This window comes from Lepidochelys kempii, chromosome 4, assembly GCF_965140285.1.
Source record: "Lepidochelys kempii isolate rLepKem1 chromosome 4, rLepKem1.hap1, whole genome shotgun sequence".
In the NCBI taxonomy this organism is placed as follows: Eukaryota; Metazoa; Chordata; order Testudines; family Cheloniidae; genus Lepidochelys; species Lepidochelys kempii.
Genome location: NC_136383.1, coordinates 50,174,773 through 50,197,834, shown reverse-complemented (window position 1 = coordinate 50,197,834; position 23,062 = coordinate 50,174,773). Strand labels below are relative to the sequence as shown.

Below are 23,062 nucleotides of genomic sequence, written 5' to 3'. Positions count from 1 at the left end.
TACAGACTCCTTGCTTGTTGTTTTTAAATGTACTTCTAAACTGTTGGAGTTAGGATCCAGAGATAGTTGTCTCTGGATGGAGCCTTTCCTCAAGTTTCTGTTCTGAGGGTTTATGGATGAATTATAAAAGAAAAGGCTGGCATTCTGAGTTATAGGGGCACAAAGGTTCAGGAATCCCAAGCCTTCTCCATTCTGGTTTCACTTCCTCAGAACCCCTTGGACATAAATTGAGCATTGTGCTCAGGATGAGTTATGAAATTAGTGTGGTACCAAAAGGAGGAGACTCCAAGTTTCAACTGTATCCAGAATTGGGAGGTGTTTGGGTTTTTTGGAGGTTTTTTTTGGGGGTGGGGGGGTCCCTCTACCTAAACTACATCTGGCATATTTTTGGCAAGAAAAGTAGCTTACTCTGAAAATAAATACTCCAGGGTAGATGCAGCTAGGTCACCAGAAGAATGCTTTCATCAACCTAGTTATCACACAGGGAGGTGGAGTTCCTACAGAGATGGAAAAAAACTCCTTCTGTCGCTGGAGTCTGCATCTACGCTATGGGGTTACAGCAGCATGACTATCTTGCTGTAGCACCCATAGTGTAGACATGGCATTACCCTTTAAAAAAAGAACAAAAGTATATTTCAAGAAAGTTGATTACCATAAAATTTGCAGATCTTTACAATTCAAAGGGTGCACAAAAGTTTTCTTAATTTTGTTTGAAGGGATGGGGTGGGAAAACTTTCCCTTTTTTATGAGCTCTGCTGTAAATTTTATTTATAATAAATTTATATGTAGCTTTCATTCATAAATAGAAACTACCCTGAGGCTTTGCCCCTTTAATGTGTTCAGCAAACTCGTATTTAAGGCATGAGATTAGACTGAAGGATTGTTTTCTATGTTGCACTAGAATGTGATGGTTTTTAGCTACAGTGTTCAACAATTGTTAACAGAATATTTTATCTTCTGTTTTCATAAGTGTTTGTTATGAGAGAATCTTTTTCTTTTGCATTGCTCTGTGCAGCACGCACTGCATACACTGCAGATAGATTAAATCGTGAAAGACATTGCATTGCACTCCTGCTCTTGTTCACATGCATAGCTCCAGGCAGATTCCTGTTGTATTATGCTGGCCAACTTGTATTATTTTAGCTTCATAAGTTCTGCAAAGACTCTTTGCAGAACTATTTGAACATGACATTTTGCATTAGAAAGAGCAGACTTCTCTTGGTTGAAAAGTTAACTGATTAAATGGAAGATGTGGTTCTGAGTGAAGTAGTCAGTCTCTTTCATAGAGTTTCCTTTGCTTTTTAAACATTGCTTTAAATACCTAAGCAGTGTAAATTCTTACTTCTGAAAAGATTCCTTTCCCCCTCTGTGTCCCCTGGTTTATTTCTAGCTTAACATCACTCTTTGAGTTTAACAGTTAAACCTTGCTTCCTATTAAGCAGGAAGAAAACCTAGGAAGAATTTACAACTAATAGCAGAAAGAACTTGCGAACTGAAGTATGAGTTCTATTCCTGAATTATTTGCAGTCTTCCACTTCTGGCTGTTTGTGACTTCTCCCTATCTGCAAAAAAATTTCCCTCTTTTCTCTCTGGAGGGGGAAAAATGTGTGAATAAGCCCCAAGTTTTAAGGGGTGTGGGAGGAAGAAGAAAATACATAATAATCATGTTGTGAATATATTCATTCCTCAAACATTAAAACAGGCCAAATTGAAAAGCTTGCACTCCCGTAAGTAAGATACAAGAACACAATAACCAAGTTAAGTTAGATAGTTAGGCCTACTGCTCTTTTGTATCTGGCCCTAGAAAGCAATACTTTTAGCAACTTGTTTGCTTCTTTCAGCACCTACACTATTACTAAATTTCAACCAAAGCAATCCCCATGTGCTATAAACATGCTGAACTGCTACAGAGCCGGCAGAACGGTAAGTGCTGAACACTTTGTACACTATGACAATTCCAAATTCCATAGTCCTATTTTTACTTCCATCATTTTCCATCATTTTGCTGCAACTAATTGTGACACAACCTTCCCTGCCACCATCTTCCATCTTAAATGCTAAGAAGGAAAGGAATTCATTATTAATTCCACAGGATAAAGTGTCACCTTTATTTCTTTTTAAATTAAGGTCATGTTGTTGTTATAGAAGAAAGTTGAAACCTTCAAGTATTTGCCTTTTTAGTTTTCCTTAGAGCATAATCAGAATTTTTTTTTGAGTCGGGGTATTTGAACATGTACAGAGCCTCCCCTAAATACAGGTGCTGGTGTTGTTGAATAGTTGCTGCAAGGCTTAAAACAGTGCCTTAAATTGGCATCCTGGATCCTTTTTTAATTACAACATAGCTGTTGAAAACAGTTCACTTCCAGAACTGTCGAGCTCACCAGTGTTCTGTTCTATTCTGCTTAATGGATAAAGCTTCATTAAACGGCACAGTTGACCTTGAGCACTCCTATTCTTTGTGGTCTCTCAGGGCTTGTCTAAATGTGAACACTCAGGAAAGTTATTAATTAACTAAACCAAGTCCCTACCCGTTCTCAAATCCACCCAGTTCCAACAACATCCATTGAGAGTTTGTTCCATATGCTTGCCATGGCCTTCACTGTACCCATCCCCCTTCACCTGTTACTTAATAGACAATTCTATAACTCGCTGTTTCCCAGTAGGCAAAAGTCCCTTGCTGTCCTCACCACTTTTTTTAACGCTGTAGAATAAAGTTTTTATTCATGGATAGAAATTCCAGCCCGTTTCTAATGTCAAAAAACTTTCATAAATATTACAATTCACGTAACTACTTCAGAGGGACAAGTTAAAAAAATAAAGGGAGAAGTGGGAAAAACCTATCGGACGGCGTTGTTTCCTGAGAGAGAAGATTTTTCATAATCCTGTTCTTCTGTGACCTTAAGCAAGTCAATTCACCTCTCTGCCTCAAGTTCCCATCTGTAAAATGGGGCTAGTATCTAATCTTTTAAGAAAGGTGAGGCTTAATTCACTGCTGTTTGTAAAACAGTTTGAGATCCTCAGAGGAAAGATGCTATGTAAGTGTTATTAAAAGACTGACACAGGTTGCTCAGGAAAGAAATCTTTGCCAGTTTAAAGTATGTCTGTAACCTAAAACATGGCTGTAAGGATGTTGTGGGTATGTATAAAAGCTGACAAAAATTTCCATATCTCATATTGTACTAATAAATTGAGTAAATCTATTTCCAAACAGCTAGCCCTCAAAACTCAACCTTGACTCTAAAAGTTAGTTTGGGTTCTTTCTCTCTCATGTGTCATCACCCATAATAAAGGTTCTGCAGGTCAGATTAGGCCCTCAGTTACACCTCTGCCTGCCATTCTGTTGCAATCATGGCCTGAGTCCCATTACTTTCAAAAGGACTGCAATTGTGGCTGATGAAACAAATTAATTCTTTGGGTGCTACATAAGAATAGAGAATCCTGTTCTGTCACAGTTTTAACTGTGCTGGTGCTCAATGATTCTAGGAGTAAAAATGTCTTTAAATCCAGCAGATTTGATTCTTCATATATCTAGGGAGCAGATCGTTAATTGAGTAAGTAGGGGCATTTTTATAAACCCAGCTCTCAGGGTGGAAGCAGGCTTTAGATTCATACCACGTTCATTCCATTGGAACTAAGCTATTGGGAGCATCACAGTTCCCGTCTCCTAAGCATTCAGTCATAATCTGCCATTTCCTTTTGTTCTCATAAGCAATTTCCTCTCCTCCACATAACTACCTACAGAATTTTGTGTTTATAACGAATAGTTTGATATCCCCTGCTTTGATAGCAGTCCAAGGGCACTGATGGCACTTGCTCAGTCACGTTTTGTGTTTGCAACCCTAGGTCTATAAAATTAGCTTGGAAGGACATATTTCTTCCCAAAATAGTTGTCCTCTTATACCAAGAACAGGACAGAAATTAGTCAGCATGGACAATACTACAACAAAAAATGTGTGGTATAGAAAATATCTTCATTAGATGTCAGCAGTGTGATATGTAAGCAACTAGCGTAGTTTAAGCGTTTAGTTAAATTGTGAAAGACTGGAGAGGAACAGAGTAGATATCCCTTAAAAAAGTTTGAGCACTCTAATGGCCCTCAGTATCTTCTGTGTTTTAAAAGCCCCTGGAACCCTGCCAGACTGAGCAGCTGTGTGTAGAAGTAGGTAGGCCTTGTTTGTCGTTAATAAACAGATACTTGGACCCCCGCTGAGCCCTGTGGTTCCTTCAGATTACATTTCTGTTCTTTAAAGCACACAAGTCAATTGGGGACAAGGACAGACCCCTAGTCCAGGAATACAGTGAAACAAAGTGTGACTACAGGGGCCTAATAAGTAATGAAACTGAGAAGGAAACTGCAGCTGCTGGAACTGTGAGTTAACTGCTCACTCAGAGAAAAATTGAAATATCTGGCTGTTTGAGGGAAACAGACTTCTTTGATAACTCAGTGGATGACTGGCCCAACTATACTGGAACACTATGATAGCTAATGAAATACCTGATGGGAAAACAGGTGGCAATTCTATGGAGTGTAATAGGGGGGCTAAAATTTTACAATCTGCTGTGTAAGCTAACGGGTCCTGCTAAGCTCAAGGACAAAACATTTGCTGAGATTGTGGATTAGGGAAGTGGATTGGACTGAAGAATTTATGGATCTAAAGGCAGAGGAGGCCTGGGATTACTTTAAATCAAAGCTGCAGAAGCCATCGGAAGCCTGCATCCCAAGAAAGGGGAAAAAATTCCTAGGCAGGAGTTGTAGACCAAGCTGGATGAGCAAGCATCTCAGAGAGAGAGGTGATTTAAGAAAAAGCAGAAAGCATACAAGGAGTGGAAGATGGGAGGGATCAGCAAGGAAAGCTACCTTATTGAGGTCAGAACATGTAGGGATAAAGTGAGACAGGCTAAAAGTCAAGTAGAGTTGGACCTTGCAAAGGGAATTAAAACCAATAGTAAAAGGTTCTATAGCCATATAAATAAGAAGAAAACAAAGAAAGAAGAAGTGGGACCGCTAAACACTGAGGATGGAGTGGAGGTCAAGGATAATCTAGGCATGGACCAATATCTAAACAAATACTTTGCCTCAGTCTTTAATAGACTAAAGAGGATCTTAGGGATAATGGTAGCATGACAAATGAGGATATGGAGGTAGATATTACCATATCTGAGGTAGAAGCGAAACTCGAACAGCTTAATGGGACTAAATCGGGGGGGCCCAGGTAATCTTCATCCAAGAATATTAAAGGAATTGGCAAATGAAATTGCAAGCCCATTAGCAAGAATTTTTAATGAATCTGTAAACTCAGAGGTTGTACCGTATGATTGGAGAATTGCTAACATAGTTCCTATTTTTAAGAAAGGGAAAAAAAGTGATCCGGGTAATTATAGGCCTGTTAGTTTGACATCTGTAGTGTGCAAGGTCTTGGAAAAAATTTTGAAGGAGAAAGTAGTTAAGGACATTGAGGTCAATGGTAAATGGGACAAAATACAACATGGTTTTACAAAAGGTAGATCATGCCAAACCAACCTAATCTCTTTCTTTGAGAAAGTAACAGATTTTTTAGACAAAGGAAACGCAGTGGATCTAATTTACCTAGATTTCAGTAAGGCGTTTGATAGCGTGCCACATGGGGGATCATTAGTTAAATTGGAAAAGATGGGGATCAATAGGAAAATTGAAAGGTGGATAAGGAATTGGTTAACAGGGAGACTACAGCGGGTCCTACTGAAAGGTGAACTGTCAGGCTGGAGGGAGGTTACCAGTGGAGTTCCTCAGGGATCAGTTTTGGGACCAATCTTATTTAATCTTTTTATTACTGACCTCGGCACAAAAAGTGGGAGTGTGCTAATAAAGTTTGTGGATGATACAAAGTTGGGAGGTATTGCCAATTTAGAGACAGACTGGGATATCATACAGGAAGATTTGGATGACCTTGTAAACTGGCGTAATAGTAATAGGATGAAATTTAATCGTGAGAGGTGTGAGGTTATGCATTTAGGGATTAATAACAAGAATTTTAGTTATAAGCTGGGGACGCATCAATTAGAAGTAACGGAGGAGGAGAAGGACCTTGGAATATTGGTTGATCACAGGATGACTATGAGCCGCCAATGTGATATGGCCGTGAAAAAAGCTAATGCAGTCTTGGGATGCATCAGGTGAGGTATTTCCAGTAGAGCTAAGGAGGTTTTAGTACCATTATACAAGGCACTGGTGAGCCCTCACCTGGAATACTGTGTGCAGTTCTGGTCTCCCATGTTTAAGAAGGATGAATTCAAACTGGAACAGGTACAGAGAAGGGCTACGAGGATGATCCGAGGAATGGAAAACCTGCCTTATGAAAGGAGATTCAAGGAGCTTGGCTTGTTTAGCCTAACTAAAAGAAGGTTGAGGGGAGATACGATTGCTCTCTATAAATATATCTGAGGGATAAATACCGGAGAGGGAGAGGAATTATTTAAGCTCAGTACCAATGTGGACACAAGAACAAATGGATATAAACTGGTCATTGGGAAGTTTAGTCTTGAAATTAGATGAAGGTTTCTAACCGTCAGAGGAGTGAAGTTTTGGAATAGCCTTCCAAGGGAAGCAGTGGGGGCAAAAGACCTATCTGGCTTTAAGATTAAACTCGATAAGTTTATGGAGGAGATGGTATGATGGGATAACATGATTTTGGTAATTAATTGATCTTTAAATATTCATGGTAAATAGGCCCAATGGCCTGTGATGGGATGTTAGATGGGGTGGGATCTGAGTTACTACAGAGAATTCTTTTCTGGGTATCTGGCTGGTGAATCTTGCCCATATGCTCAGGGCTTAGCTGATCACCATATTTGGGGTTAGGAAGGAATTTTCCTCCAGGGCAGATTGGAAGAGGCCCTGGAGGATTTTCGCCTTCCTCTGTAGCATGGGACACGGGTCACTTGCTGGAGGATTCTCTGCTCCTTGAAGTCTTTAAACCACGATTTGAGGACTTCAATAGCTCAAACATAGGTGAGAGGTTTTTCGCAGGAGTGGGTGGGTCAGATTCTGTGGCCTGCGTTGTGCAGGAGGTCGGACTAGATGATCATAATGGTCCCTTCTGACCTTAATATCTAGGAATCTATGAACCCCAAAGCCATGAGTGATTTCAGAGTGTTTCTGCTTTTATAAACTGATTCAAGAAGAAAATGAAACAATTTCTGAATCTGGGGCTGGATTAAGGAAACTAAAAAAGCACTGTCAGTTTGGAAAGACTGTAAATAATGAATTAAGGTAGCTGTTAGTATGTGATGTTCAACATGAAGAAATCCCAAAACACCAGTTGACCAAGGCTAATTTGACTCTAAAACATACAAAAATTGCTGAAGACAGCTATCAAAGATGCCATGGAGCTGTAACAGCATCATGTTATATGTGCAACAAATAAACTGAGGGTCACACAGAAAGCACAACAGAAAATGCTCAAAGACTGTGGGCTTTCACTGTGGGAAACAGTCTCAAAATGAAAATGATTGTTAGTTTAAGGGCACAATCTGTAGAAACTGGAAGAAATTAGGATGCATGCAGAAAATGTGCAGGTTTTGGGAAAAGCATAATCACCTCCCCACAAGAGCAATATCAGAGGATTTCAAAGTCATCAGCTGGCAGATGACAATATAGAGCTGGGGTTCTCGAGCTGGGGTTCTCAACCTGGGGGTAGGGACCTCTCAGGGGGTCACAAGGTTATTACATGAGGGGTCGCGAGCTGTCAGCCTCCTCCGCAAACCCCGCTTTGCCGCCAGCATTTATAATGGTGTTAAGTATATAAAAAAGTGTATTTAATTTATAAGGGGGGGGTCGCACTCAGAGGCTTGCTGTGTGAAAGTGTTCACCAGTACAAAAGTTAGAGAACCACTGATATAGAATCCACAGAGAATGTTACAGTGTCACTACAATTGTTAAGACAAATGAAGTGTCATTTGGATTTCATTACAAGTGGAATGAATAAGCTCCATTTTAAACCTTAACACAGGGTCTGCTGTTCCTGTAGGATTATCACAGGCTACTGAGAGGTAAAGTTGCAGAAAATCTCACTGCTACTAAAACATATACAGGGGAAATCCTTTCTTCCCTGGGTGTTATTACAGTAAAAGTATCACTTTTTATATTAAAGATGTGCTAAACCTTTATGTTGTGAAGTGAAGGGCTGAAAGAGATTCAGCTGGTCTAGAAACACCTGAATTGTCTGCCGGCTTAACAAAACCAAATCTAATTTTATAAACTTCAGCACAAAAGAAAAATTAGATGAACTTTTGGACAAGGCAGCTGATGTCTTTCAGTGTGGTATCAGAACCTTAAAACATATGAAAGCAAAAATTTCTGCTTGAAGAAGGAGCAATTCCTAAATCTCACCAAGCTTGTCCAGTACTTTTTGCAATATAGCCAAAAGTAGAGGTGGAGCATCAGCATTTATAGGACTCTGGAACTATTTCCAAGGAGAGACTAGAACATCACTGTAGTACCAGTAATGAAAAAGAATGTGGCTGTCCCTACCAGTAGTGATTTCAAGGTTACCACTAACCCAGTGTTGCATGAGGATCAACATCCTTTATCGCAAATAGAAGATATATTTGCCTCATTAGCTGGTGGAAAGCATTTCTCCAAGATCAACCTAGCCCAACTCTATCTACAAATGGAGATTGAACACAGTGGTAAGTACAACCTTGTGATTAACACACACAAGGGCTTATTTCAATATAACAGGCTAGTGTGTGGCTTGCTTCCAAACCAACTATTTGGCAGTGACCCAGGGACCAGGTATTACAGGGGATTCCTGGCACTTCATGTTAACTTGGATGATATATTGCTCACAGAAGCTAATGATGAACACCTTGAGAATCTCCACTTGGAAGGCTGAGTGTGGCCTTAAAGCAAATAAGGGAAAATGTGAATTTTTCAAAGATTGTTACATATTGTGGCTGTACCATTGACAGAGATGGTTTGCATGAATCGCAAGATAAAGCCAAAGGCACTCCTCCGGGCACTACAACTACAAAACATGTCATGATTATGTTCCTTCCTGTGAATGATTACCTATTACTATAGGCTCTTGCCTACCATTATAACAGTGTTACATTCTCTGAATGAACTGTTACACAATGGACAGAAATGGCGTTGGTCTACGCCAAACCAAAGCTCTGGATGAAGCCAATAAGCTTTTAGCATCTGAAAGGGTTTTACGTACCACAGTGCATCTTTGCATAAAACGTTAGCTTGTTACATTTCCCAACATGGAATAAATGCAATAGTTTCATATGACGGAAGGTTGACCAGAAAGGCCTATTATCTCTAACCTCTGTCAAATGTAACTATACTGAACTTGACAGAGAAGCTTTGAGTTTTGTCTGGGGAGTTAAAAAACTTCACCAATATCTGTATGGGAAAAATTTTACTCTGAGTGCAGACAGAGCATAACTGCTGCTTTAAAATTTTAACCCAAAGAAAGGAGTACCGGCAATGGCTGCAGCACAGTTACAGAGCTAGGTGATACCTTGGGCATTCATTGTTACAATACTGAGTTCAAAGAACCAGTGCAGATTGCTTGTCACAGCTACCATTGGCAATAGCAGATAAGGATACTGAAGTGGAACCAGAGACAGTAGATATGACTTCTGTGGTACAAACTGAACCCTTGGCAGTGACAAAGGCCATGGTGCAACACAAAACAAAAAATGATCCACTGCTAGCTGAAGTATATGACATTACAATGAATGAATGGACATATGCCTACAAACAACTCTTCCAGCTTTATTTTCTTAAAAAGAATAGTAAAGTGTACATCATGGTTCCCTAAGTTGTGGCACCAGCATGATTACTTCTATGAATCTCAAGTCATAGGTATTCCAAGAGTTACATGAAAGCCATTTGGGAATTGTCAAAATGAAAGTCCTGGGCAGGAGTTTTGTGTGGTGGCCAGGGACTGATACACAAATAGAGGAAATGGTGAAAACACAGATGAGATTGTCAATCCATGCCTAAACATGCTCCTTTGCACCTGTGATAAATGAAGTGGGGGGGCGAGGGGGGGGAGCTCCCTTTTATGGACACCCAGTGAGCCAGTTAGTATAAAATCCCTCTTAGTAGCTGTTCTCTACTTGCTTTACCTGTTAAAAAGCCCACAGGTAAAAGGAAAGGAGTGGGCACCTGACCAAAAGAACCAATGGGAGGGCTAGAACTTTTTAAAATTGGGGAAAAAACTTCCCTTTGTCTGTTCTGCTGTCGCTCTCCAGAGGGGACAGAGCACAGACAGGGTTGGGACTATGCTGTAAAAAGCTTTTTGTCAGGTATGGAAATCATCAAATCATACCTAAAACCTATTCATAAATCAGAAAATGTCTAGAAAGATGCACTTAAGTTTTTCTGTTTATTTCTTATTGGCTTGTGAACTCCACTGTGCTAACCCCAAATGCTTTTGTTTTGCTTGTAACCTTTAAGCTGGACCTCAAGAAGGTTATTCTTGATAATTTTGTAAATGTGTTTTTTTTAATCTAGCAAAGCCTAAGTTTCAGATGTATTTTCTTTCTTTTTGTTTTTAATAAAATTTACCTTTTTAAAGAACAGGATTGGATTTTTGGTGTCCTAAGAGGTTTGTGCATATGTTGTTTAATTAGCTGGGGGCAATGGCTAATTTCCTCTGTCTTCTTTCTCAGCTGTTCCCCAGACGGTGGGTGAAAGGGCTTGAGGGTACCCCACAGGAAGGAATTCCCAAGTACACCTTCCTGGGTCCTCAGGGGTTTTGCATTTGGGTGGTGGCAGCATCTACCCATCCAAGGTCAGAGAGAAGCTGTAACCTTGGGAGTTTAATAGAAGCCTGGAGTGGCCAGTATTAATTTTTAGAATCATTGCGGGCCCTCACCTTCTGCACTCCAACTGCCAGAGTTGGGAATCAGCCTTGATAGCACTCTATGCAGTGGCAATGAATCCACATAGCCAAGGCTGGACAGTTTTTGGGACATCTATGATTGCAATAGGTGCCCATTCTAAATGGCCGGAAGTCATTCAAAATGATCTGGACAAACTGGAGAAATGGTCTGAAGTAAGTAGGATGAAATTCAATAAGGACAAATGCAAAGTACTCCACTTAGGAAGGAACAATCAGTTGCACACATACAAAATGGCAAATGATTGCCTAGGAAGGAGTACTGCAGAAAGGGATCTGGGGGATCATAGTGGACCATAAGCTAAATATGAGTCAACAGTGTAACACTGTTGCAAAAAAAGCAAACATCATTCTGTGATGTATTAGCAGGAGTGTTGTAAGCAAGACGCAAGAAGTAATTCTTCTGCTCTAGTCTGCACTGATTAGACCTCAACTGGAGTATTTTTTCCATTTCAGGAAGGATGTGGACCAACTGGAGAGTCCAGAGAAGAGAGACAAAAATGATTGAAGGTCTAGAAAACATGACCTATGAGGGAAGATTGAAAAAACTGGGTTTGTTTAGTCTGGAAAAGAGAAGACTGAGAGGGGACATAACAGTTTATGTACATAAAAAGTTGTTACAAGGGGGAGGGGAGAAGAATTTTTGTTCTTAACCTCTGAGGATAGGACAAGAAGCAATGGGCTTAAATTGCAGCAAGGAAGGTTTAGGTTGGACGTTAGGAAAAACTTCCTGTCAGGGTGGTTAAGCACTGGAATACGTTGCCAAGGGAGGTTGTGGAATCTCCATCATTGGAGATTTTTAAGAGCAGGTTAGACAAACGCCTGTCAGGGAGGGTCTAGATAATACTTAGTCCTGCCATGAGTGCAGGGGACTGGACTAGATGACCTCTCGAGGTCCCTTCCGGTCCTATGCTTCTATGAGTCTAAGTATTCTGTCTGAATTCAACTAGATCAACATAGATGGTATAAGTATTAAGACTATTGTTTTCATGTGTGGGAGTTCCTGAACAGACTGTGACAATGGAATGCAATTCACATCTGAAGAGTTTCAATTGTTTGTCAAAAGAAATGGTATCAAATGTCTTACATCAGTTCCTTGCCATCTTACCACAAATGGATTACTGGAAAAGTTATCCAGACATACTCAAGCAACTTAACTGTGCTATAGCTCGGATAAAAGTACCTTACAACACGAGACTGTGAATTTTCTAGTGGCCTGTAGGAATGCAGTACTTGCAATTACAAAGCCGATGCCAGTGATGTTTATGGGACATAAATTATGATCTTGCTTGAACGTGTTAAAGTCTTATCTACAAGGTGATGTTCTTAAGAAACAAATGTGATCAAATAGCCTCAAATAGTCACACCCAACTGCAGTTTCATGTGGGAGAAAAAAGTCTTAGTAAGAGACTAGGGAGGTAAGTCATGGAAACCTGGAATGGTTACATGTATTTTGTCATTCTGGGGATGAGCCCATAGGGAAGGGGATGGAGACGGAGGGGAAAAGACACAAGGCTCTTGAGCTTTAAACATACTTTACCTTTCAGCAATCTGGCATCCCCATTTTCCATAAGGAACCTTTTCATTTAAGGTGTCAATACAGTGAATTAAGGTGTTTCAAGTTAGCTTATACTGCTGAGTTTAATGGTGGGTCTTTTGCCTTTAGAGCTTATTTTGTTAAACATCTTGGTCTTGGTGTTTAAGTTTTGTAGTACGCACTGATGTACTGCTGTTTCAGACAGTAGGTCAAAGCACGTGACAGAACTTTCAGTGCATGGCAGCAGGGTCCACATGGCAATTTAGTGCTTGACAGGCTGGTGTGCTGTACATTTACACCCTGGCTAGCCTTGAAGTAAGTCTCCCTGTGGACAAGCCCGAAAGAGGCAAAGGAATACAGCCCATCAAGGTTAAATAGCATTCATGCTATGGCAGATCTCAAACCAATCACCCAAGCATGCTGTTTAAAAGGGCTAGTTTACATAAAGAACTGCTCAACAGTATCTTCATTTTCCATAAAATATGGGAAAGTGGAAATACATCGTATATAATCCCCAAACAGTAGATTATCCAATCCCACCCAGTTTGCACTGAAGCTTCTTCACCCAAATTAAGTATCAGCATTGTGCAATGTGGGTTAGAAAAAATTGAAAATTAAAATATAAAAATGACCCACCAGGAGACACTTTCTCAAAAGTACTAGAAAAATATTATAAATTATTAGCAAAATAGTTAATCAATGTTTATATTTCTCTGCCCTAAGGGTAGGCGGATTCAACGAAAAACAGTGGATGGTATCTTAAATTCCAGTCCTGCAAACACTTATGAACATGCTTAAACTTTAAGCACTTGAATAGTCTTATCTACTTCAACAGCTTATGCTTAAAATTAGAACCATGCTTACTGAATTGGGGCTCAAATGGGGCTTCATTTGTACTGGCAAAAGGAGAAAAAAGAAAAGACAATGATCTCTCTAATTCACAGAAGTTGTGGGTGAAGGCTTGGATGTTGCAGCACCTTCTGCTCATGAGGACAATGTAGACGGTATTCAAGAAGGAACAGCCTCAGCAGCTCAAGAGATGCCTGACGCATCCTCAAGGAACCAAGAGGCTGTTGAGGGTGAGTCTGGGCAGGATTCAGAAGGTACAGAGTATTGTCTAATCTAAAATGGTTTATTTTAAAAATAAAGTCATGGCTGTTTGCTTTGGGTTAGCTGCACTGTTGTCTAGAAAAATTAAGTGGAGCCATATATATGCTAACGAATATACCATACATTTTAAAATGTCTTTTGTAAGTCAATTTAATTTTTAAATCATCACCACATATTGAAAATAGCTTTTATTAAGCTCTGGCTAATAAGTTAAACCCCCAGAGCTTTTTGGGGGTAGCATACTGCAATTTCCTCATGACAGGTAGCAAAATTATTTGATGGAAAAGTTACTGCCTAAAGAAAACTTCGACTTTTGTCACATGCTGTGATAAAGAATTTTTAACCTAACTGAATTTGAAAGGAGAAATCTTCTGACATGAAGCTGATGAAAAGACCAATATGCTAAAGGGGTATTTTATTATTGTTTATAAGCAATGTAATGTTTAATACAGTCATGGTACCTTTAATTTCTCATTTATCTTAAACAGTAATATGATATAACTAAACTAGAAGGAATGGGTCATGGTTGAGCAGTCTAGAGGGGTAAATACATCTTCCATTAAAACTAGAAACAAAATAAAGTTAATGACCAGTATGTGTCCAAATCCCCTAGATGTCTTTGAAAATTTTAATCCATGAATCCAAAGTACCTCTCTTATTTCTAAAACAGGGTTTGCTTTATTCTGTAGCTACACTGTTAAACCACTGAACAGAAATATTTCCAACTGTTTGTATTTTGTCTTCCAGCTTCTTCGGCAACAACGGGATCTCAAGAAATTCTTAAGGATTCTTAAAGGTATATTGAATATTCAAGCACGCCATTTTCATTTTAACCTCCAACTTCCAAGCTTTCTCAGCTATTTGCAATCAGGCTATGTTGAAACTTTGCACATAGATATTGATTGTGAATTCACATTCCATCCCCCATAAAAGAAAATGGTAAAAAATAACTTCGTTGAAGTGTCTTGAATAGCTCAAGAATCACAGTGGTTCTATTGACATCTGATTGGAGCCAGAGGAAGCATAGCTTTATTACACTATCAATGGTCTCATAATTTTTTTATCTATTTATTTAGCAAGTTTTAACAGGTTTATAAATCATTGCTATGTATATGTCAGTGACAAAATTATATTCATTACAACAGTGAGTTTTTGTTTAGAGAAATACTATGCAGTAATTTAATCCATCAAATCTCCATTTAACATGGTGCTATCCTGTTACCGAATATGCATCATTACACTCCCCAGGAGATATTGCTTCTAGTGATTTTTATTAAAATGAGTGAAATTTCTGATTACACATTTATCCGATTCAGCTCCCACTGACTTTCATGGGAGTTCGATCAAGCTCGTAGGAGCTGGTGGAATCCTAATTTTGTTCAAGATAATGAGTTCTTTAGATGTTGATTTAAATGGGAACAGATATTGAACCCCTGGATTATTACCTTATCAAACTGAGCTCCTCTCTTGTTATAAACACAATCAGGCCCAATATGTTCCTTTTAAGTACAGTCATTGACCAGGATCAGCTTTTCAATTTTTAGGACTCTTCAACTTGCCTTTAATACAACTCCTGAGTTTGTCTGATATCTTTCTCAGACCCAGTTCAGCAAGGTTACTGAAGCACATACCTAACTTTAATAATGTGAGTAGTTCTATTGGAGACAATGGAACTACTCATGTAGTTTGAAGAGACAAGGTGGGTGAGGGAATATCTTTAATGGGATCAACTGCTGTTGGTGAGAGGGACAAGCTTTTGTGCCACACGGAGCTCTTCTTCACGGCATACAACATGTGGTTTAAACTTAGGTGTGTGCTTACGTACCTTGCTGAATTGGCTTTCCAGAAGAAAGTGTTACCATGCCATGTGATTTTATATAGACCTAAAGGAGCGTGTAAGATAGTGAAATGAATCTGCAGAAAAAACTGTCCATTGCAAGATCTTTTCCATAAGGGTTTATAAGAAAAATGTAAATGATCATAAACAGAAAAACTCTCAGCTTAGGATTCAACCCTTCCCAAAGTCATTTTCTGTCTCCCTACTAGTTTCTCAAGCAACCTTCTTCTAGCACTTCCCTAGTGGACCTGTGAAAGAAGAGGGTGAAGTTGAATAGAAATGAATTGACTGTTTACCAGGGAACTGTCACTCTCTATCCGTTTGCTAATTTGCTCAGTCCATTACATGGCACTATGTAATATCACTCAATACCTGTCACCATCTTGTGATTAAAAGGGCAAATATTGTTTTGTATTGTACTAATAGAGAGGCCATATGTTCTGGTTTTTCATCTGATATGTCCCGAAAACCATTTCTGGATCATCTGAAATGTCCTGTATTTTTCCTTTCATTGATCCAAACATTTTTTAATAACTACACAATGTTTGTTCAGGACATATTGCTGTTCCAAATAGAAATTGCTCTGTACTTACCAGGAATAAAATGGTGCAGTGGAACAGGTATTCTGTTTGATGCACATGTTGGGAGTGCAGAAAAAATCTGAATGAGTGTTGACACAGGCAAAGCCGTTCTTTTGTTCAAAGTGGACACAGTGTGTCATGACAAATTCATTGAGAATACGAACCTACTGGAATTTATCCTGCAAGCCGAGAAATGTGAACATATTGTTGAATCATAAGGCGACAGCAACAACACTAGTATAGATTAAAAAAGGAAATGTATTTTTGGTTTTTACATGAAGATTTTGCAATCCTAACTACTTGTTCCCATAAAGGTGTCCCAGGTTTTGATTTTGAAAACATAGTCACCTTAATGAATGTAGAGGTAGTAACAGTATTATTTCATTTGTTAAGGAATAATAAACACACACAACTGTAAATGATCCGTTTTTGAACTAACTCCAAATTTAAAGGAAAAATTATTCTGAGCAGTAAGGGAGAGTCTGTGCATGTGGTTGTTACCAACTAGAATATGGCTGCAAATATTACTCGTTAAAATGTGCTTCTACTCCAAAAAGCAACTTTTACAAAATAGCATCATGGGGATCCAAATGACTCCATATATAATCCTGTTTAGTTTACAAATAAAAGGATGTATTTTTCTAACTGCCAGTGCTGCAAACACAGCATGAAATCTGAAAGGCAAGCTGGGTTTTTCTGCCCCACGCATCACTAGCAATAAAGATTCTCCACTCGGGACATAGTTAACAAGATGGTAAGCTTTTTATTTTAATTGATGAAGTCATTAGCTATGGCTCTGAATAGACACTGAAAGATGTAACTTTTATAGTTACTTTTCAAAGTAGAGCCATGCTTCAATATATGCCTGTTGGGTGAGAGTTTGGCCCCAAAGTAAAATCATTCAGGTGTGGAAGAGGCTTATATGAGGCCTGTTTTTTAAACAAAGTTTGGGGTTTGGAATACAGAGACCTCATCCTGCATGTTGTCTTGGCAAACACATTATTACAAACCTTTTAAACCTTTATTAAAGATTCTGGGGAGGTTTGGAGAGGGGGAAAGAAAAACACTTCAAGCCTTCGAAATGTAAAGTATTAAGTAAGGCTTTAATTTTAAGAACATCCCCTGTTCCTTTTCCACTTAGCTGGAGACAGTCTTTAGAAGGAAAAATCCCCTGTGTTTGACCATCTTAAATGGTAATAACTATCTTTTTGGGGAAACGAGAAGAAGCCATTGAGATGGGCTGGAGTTGCTGTTGTTGTTAAAGTCCGAACCTGTTTCCTAGAAGACAAAACAAGACAAACACACTTAAAAGGAGGAGGGCAAAGAACTGCAAAGATAGCCGATGTGACTTCTGTCTCTGATGTTGACTCTCACTTGCAATCTGACTGCTGGAAAAACACAGGCACAGCACAGGCGTCTTATCAGCCACTCAGAGACCTGGCAAATTTGTACCAGCTTTGGGCTGTTTAGGGCATTGCATGTAGCAGCCTCTTTCTGGTCACAGGGTTTCAACAGTGTTGCACAATATACAGGCTTGACTGACTAAGCCAAACTCGTATTAGACAGAAGGAAAAAGGAGAGGGATAGGAAAGAGAAGAAATATGGTAGGGAAGGAAAAGAACACATGCGGGAGGTGTGTGTGTGCATGAGACAAAGTCTCACATTCCAAGTGGTATTCAGGACTTAGTCAGAGCCAGTGAAGGTGGCAATGTCATCTGGTTCCCTCTCCATGGTCTGGTCAGGACATTGTTCAGGATTAGGATGAAGAAGGTCAAGGGTCCAGGATGCAGTGGGGATGGCAGCCATCATGGTGGAGTTTGCTTCATCCTTTCTCCTCTTTGTCAGCCAGTTTTGCAGGAGTCAGTTTTCCCTGCAAAGTTTCTGAGGACCCTAAAAGGGAGTGATGTGTGGAATAGCTCATCTCCCTCATTATTTTGTTAACCAGTTAGGCCTAATGTCTGACTTATCAGTTTTGGGTCATTGATTTCCAGTATCACACTGTTCTGGTTTTTGTTATGGGGTATGATTTTAACACAGTGCTTGAGTTTTATCAGTAGGCCTTTTTGTTTGGACTAATTCAGCCTTTGTCTCTTTTCTACACCTTTTCCCATCAGCATTTATTATTATAAGTTGTTGTGACAGTTTATGAACTTTCACTTTTTGCAATTGAACTCACAATCAGGGTTAATTTGTAGGCCCAATTATCACAACAGGCCCTTCACTCTGCTTAAGCCTTGTGGGTTGGATAGATCCATGCAGGACACCATTGGTGGAGAGGCTCTGGGGCAAGGCATGCATCCACAACCCCTCACACTGCAGAGGGAAATCTGTATTGTCTTCCAATAGGATGATACCAAAGAGGGTGTAATGGAGAAGAGCCTGTGGCTCCACACTCAGTGGTTCCAGTGGCCCAAAACTGTGCCTTGAGAGGTGGGGAAGAAGGGCAAGCACAGTGAGGGGGTGGTGTTGCAGCACCACAGCCTATCTGGGGTCTGAGACTGAATCAGTCTCCCTAACCCTGTATAGGTCCTGGCACAAAGTCCCAATTACCTTAGCTTTGACAAGGGAAATGGTGCACCTCTCTCTTTTGGCCTTCACCAAGTGTCTCTCTTAAGTTAGTTGATGGTCCAACAAAAAGGGTGTCATAATATCTGCTTTATCTAGCTTTGCAGAAGCACATTATAGAGACACAGCAGAACAGTAGCTTCACAACTGAGTTTAGGTGTTAGAATCCACAAAGTTATTTTTTTAAAATAAAAATCTGGGGGGAGTGGTGTTGGGGGTAGTTACACTGGTCACTGACTGGCATCGCTGCACTGGGCTACTGCATAAGGCCCCCATTCAGCAAACACTTACATATATGTAATTTTACCCCATCAATAGTCCCATTGAAGACAATAGGACTACTTAAATGCTTAATGTTGTGTGTATTGCAGGATCTGTGCTTAAGTGGCATGCCCATAGCGTGTATCAAAATACATGAATGTCTTATCACCTTAAACATTCCTTGAAGGTCTGGCAGTTTTAATTGTGCTAACGGTCAAAGTATTTGTAAACCAGCATGTAAGAGATCTATAGTATACAAAAACTACTGCTGCATAAAATCCTCCCTATCAGATGATCTAAAACGGGGTTGACAGGAAGCGGTGGCTTGTAAATTCCGAAAACATATATGATGATTTGATTTAACACAATGCATACTGAATACCTGACTCTAGGCGTTGTTTACAACTTAATGACTATTATATAATATTTATGTGTTTTTAACTAATTCATAAGATATTGTTATAAAAGGAAAGCTCAGTTATTAATGCATGGAGTTCATTTTTGACAGGAATTTTTAATATGTGCTTTCATATAAGTCTGAAATAACTTTGCTAGATTTATCCATCCTTTCAGAATCCAGTACTATTGCTAAAACTAACTGTTTGCTTTTCAAACATAAGAACATAGTCTGACCCAGTAGGGCCATTCTTAAGGTCCATCTAGCCCAGTATCCTGTCTTCCGACAGTGGCCAGTGCCAAGTGCCCCAGAGGGAATGAACAGAACAGATAATAATAATGTTACATTTTTATATTTTTAACAAATGGGTTCAAAACCCACTGAACCTCTTCATTTGGAAGATTTTTAAACAGGTTAGAAAATTCTGTTTCCAAGTTTTTTAAGTGTGCAGATATGAGAGGTTTTTATAGGTGACACACTTACATTGTTTTCGGCAACAAAATCACATAACGATGGAAACATTTCCAAACATCTGTTTTCAAAATTTTCTCCATAGCACGAGTTTATTTCGAAAAGCAGTTACTTTCTCACTCATTGTTAAAACGTCCCCTTTACCTTGAAGGGACAGATTAAGTGTGTTTATTTTTTCGATAATATCTGCTAGATAGCACACTACTGACAGCCACTTGTCATCACAGAAAAGGTCAGCAAATTTGGAACCCTTGTCTTTTTCTAAAAGAAAAATGCGTAACTCATCTTTAAGTTTGACAACTCTTTTAAGCACTTTGCCACGAGTTAACCAGCAAATGTCTGTGTGTGGTACAAATGTTTTCAAGATCACTCCCCATCTCATTACAAAGTATTGTAAAGATTCTACTATTTAAAGGTCTTGTTTTTATAAAATTAACCACATGGATGACATCCTATAGCACTTTGTGCACTTCTGGCTCCAACTTCTTTCCTGCAATAGCTTGCCTATGAACGATGCAGTGAATGAATTTCACGTGTGGTGCTATCTCTGTAACCTTACCCCGGAATCCTTTCTTTATTCCAGTCAAAGCAGCCGCTCCATCAGTGGTTGCACTTACAATTTTTTCATAAAACATTGTTTTTTATTAAAGAAGTCTTTTACTGTTGAGAATATATCTTCTCTGGTACATTTTTCCTTTAATGGCTCACAAAAAAGTAGTTCTTCATGTGTTTCATTATTGAAACAGAATCGAGCAAATACCATAAGCTGAGACATGTTAGAAACATCTGTACTTTCATCCAACTGTATAGCAAACCTCCCACACTGCGTAATTTGTTCTAATACTTGTTTCTTCAAATCTTCAGCAATGTTTTCTATGCGTCTTCCAACAGTATTTGCTGACAAAGGAATGCATTTTAGTTTGTCGCCATATTGTTTTCTTGTATTATTTCATCCATTTTTACCGCGGCAGGAAGAACAAGTGTTTCCCCAATGGTTTGTGGCTTTTTGTCTTTTGCTATTCAGTAAGAAACCTCAAAAGAGGCTTCTAAACATTTATCGTTAAGTTTAGTGAAATTTTGTAAAGTACTGGATTGAGTATCGCATGACTTTAAACATCGCTGAAAAAATGGTAGAGGTTTGTCTTCATGTTCTGGAGGCTTAGTTTTTAAATGTCTTGCTAATCGTGAGGGCTTCATCCTATCATTAGTTAATATCTTAAGGCACAATACACACTTAGGGCGAGGTTCATAGTTAATATAGTGGATGTAAATCCATATTTCAAATAGTCTTCTTGATAATTTCAAATTTTTTTGGCTGACTTCTTGTCAGATCTGATTAGATCGTCGTTGTTTTCACCTCATAATGTGGCTGATGAAGAGCTCGTACTAGGAGTAGGAGAACTGTCAGCTCTGCCATTTTCTTCTTGTTTGCTTGTGCTCGCATTATTAGTATTCTCTTCAATCCGCGGTTTCTTTGCAGGAATCTTTTTAAGCCACTTGTCCATTTTGTGAGGGTTAGTTTTAGTTAAAACTAAATAATATAATCCGTAAATCCACTTAACCGGGCACATGTAAACTGCAATACGTCGCAATACGCTGAAAGCCAATGAACGAGTGAGGGCGCCACTGTCAACCCCTCTGGTTGTGGAACTCCCACTCTTCCCTCAGGATACCTCACAGGGCTGTCTCCAGGCACCAGCGTAGGATGCATGTGCCTGGGGGGTGGCACACTGTAAGGGGCGGCATTCCAGCCAATCTTAGGGTGGCGCTCCTCCGGCCGCCCCCCCCCCCTTTTCTCCAGTGGTGCCCCTCCTGCCGCACCTTTTTCTCCGGTGGCGCTCCTCCTGCCGTGCCCCCCAATGGATAGTCTTGCGCACCCCACTGTGGGGACCGCTGCTTTAGCACCTCGATCGTCCAGTCGCCCCACTGGTTGTTTAGCAAGCTTCCTGCTTCTGATGTATTTAAAAAAAATTTGCTATTACTTTTTGAGTCTTTAGCTAACTGTTCCTCAGATTCTTTTTTGGCCTTCCTAATTGTATTTTTACACTTCATTTGCCAGTGTTTATGCTCCTTCCTATTTTCCTCACTAGGATTTAACTTCCAGTTTATAAAGGGTGCCTTTTTGCCTCTCACTGCTTCTTTTACTTTGTTGTTTAGCCATGGTGGCTCCTTTTTGGTTCTCTTACTATGTTTTTTAATTTGGGGTACACATTTTAAGTTGAGCTTCTATTATGGTGTCTTTAAAAACTTTCCACACAGCTTGCAGAAATTTCACTTTCGGCACTATACTCTTTAATTTCTGTTTAACTAACCTTCTCATTTTTGTGTAGTTCTCCATTCTGAAATTCAATGCTACAATGTTGGGCTGCTGTGGTGTTTTTCCTGCCACAGTGATATTAAATTTAAGAATATTATAGTCACTATTACCAAGAGGTCCAGCTATATTCACCTCTTGGACCAGATCCTGACCCTTGATCCACTTAGGGCTAAATCAAGAATTGTCTCTCCTCTGTGGGGTTCCAGGACCAGCTGCTCCAAGAAGCAGTCATTTAAGGTGTCAAGAAACTTTATCTCTGCATCCTGTCCTGAGGTGACATGTACCCAGTCAATATGGGGATAATTGAAATCTCCCATTATTAATTACTATTATTATTATTGAGTTTTCTATTTTAATAGCCTCTCTAATCTCCCCGAGCATTTCACAGTCACTCTCACCATCCTGGTCAGGTGGTCGGTAATTTATGCCTACTGCTATATTCTTATTAGAGTATGGAATTTCTATCCGTAGAGATTCTATGGTACAATTTGATTCATTTAAAATTTTTACTTAATTTGATTCTACGCTTTCTTTCACATATAATACCACTCCCCCACCAGCACGACCTGTTCTGTCCTTCCGTTATATTTGGTACCCTGGTATTACTGTATCCCATTGATTATCCTCATTCCACCAAGTTTCTGTGATATCTATTATATTAATATCCTCATTTAATATGGGGCACTCTAGTTCACCCATTTTATTATTTAGACTTCTAGTATTGGTATATAAGCACTATAAAAACTTGTCTCCTTTAGACTGTCTGCCATTACATGATGTAATTGAATGGGACTCTTTTTTTTTATTTGTCTATTTCTGATCAGACCCTGCCTGTATTTTATCATTTTCCATCCTTTCGTCCTCACTAGGACATAGAGATTCTCTCTTAATAGATCCTCCCCTAAGGGATGTCTGAACCATGTGCTCCTCCACACCTGTCGACTTTCCCCCAGCCTTTAGTTTAAAAACTGTTCTATGACCTTTTTAATGTTAAGTACCATCAATCTGGTTCCATTTTGGTTTAGGTGGAGCCCATCCATACACCAAACTGTACACCTATTCTCTGCAAATCTTTAGTGTAGCTAGCTCCT

General features: G+C 39.4%; 1 protein-coding gene and 2 long non-coding RNA genes across 5 annotated transcripts in view; 1 reads left to right on the top strand and 2 right to left on the bottom strand.

Moving 5' to 3' along the window:
* The window catches only part of LOC140910397 (uncharacterized), a 59,781-nt gene that overhangs the window by 23,154 nt on the left and 13,565 nt on the right, over nucleotides 1-23,062 (bottom strand). The window lies entirely within an intron of this gene.
* Nucleotides 1-23,062, top strand: part of MGARP (mitochondria localized glutamic acid rich protein) — a 43,715-nt gene that overhangs the window by 18,485 nt on the left and 2,168 nt on the right. The window contains exons 5-6 of one of the 3 annotated variants that reach the window (XM_073341157.2): nucleotides 13,380-13,535; nucleotides 14,290-14,338. In XM_073341157.2, coding sequence (XP_073197258.1) covers nucleotides 13,380-13,535; nucleotides 14,290-14,336 — 203 coding nt within the window. In that variant the 3' untranslated portion in view covers nucleotides 14,337-14,338. Of the gene's footprint in view, nucleotides 1-13,376; nucleotides 13,536-14,289; nucleotides 14,339-23,062 lie in introns of all 3 variants that reach the window. The other 2 variants (XM_073341156.2, XM_073341158.2) reach the window with 2 other exon arrangements.
* Nucleotides 17,045-17,880, bottom strand: LOC140910398 (uncharacterized). The gene is made up of 2 exons (XR_012158569.2): nucleotides 17,623-17,880; nucleotides 17,045-17,238 (listed from the first exon to the last, which is right to left on the bottom strand). It is a non-coding gene; the product is annotated as an uncharacterized LOC140910398 (long non-coding RNA).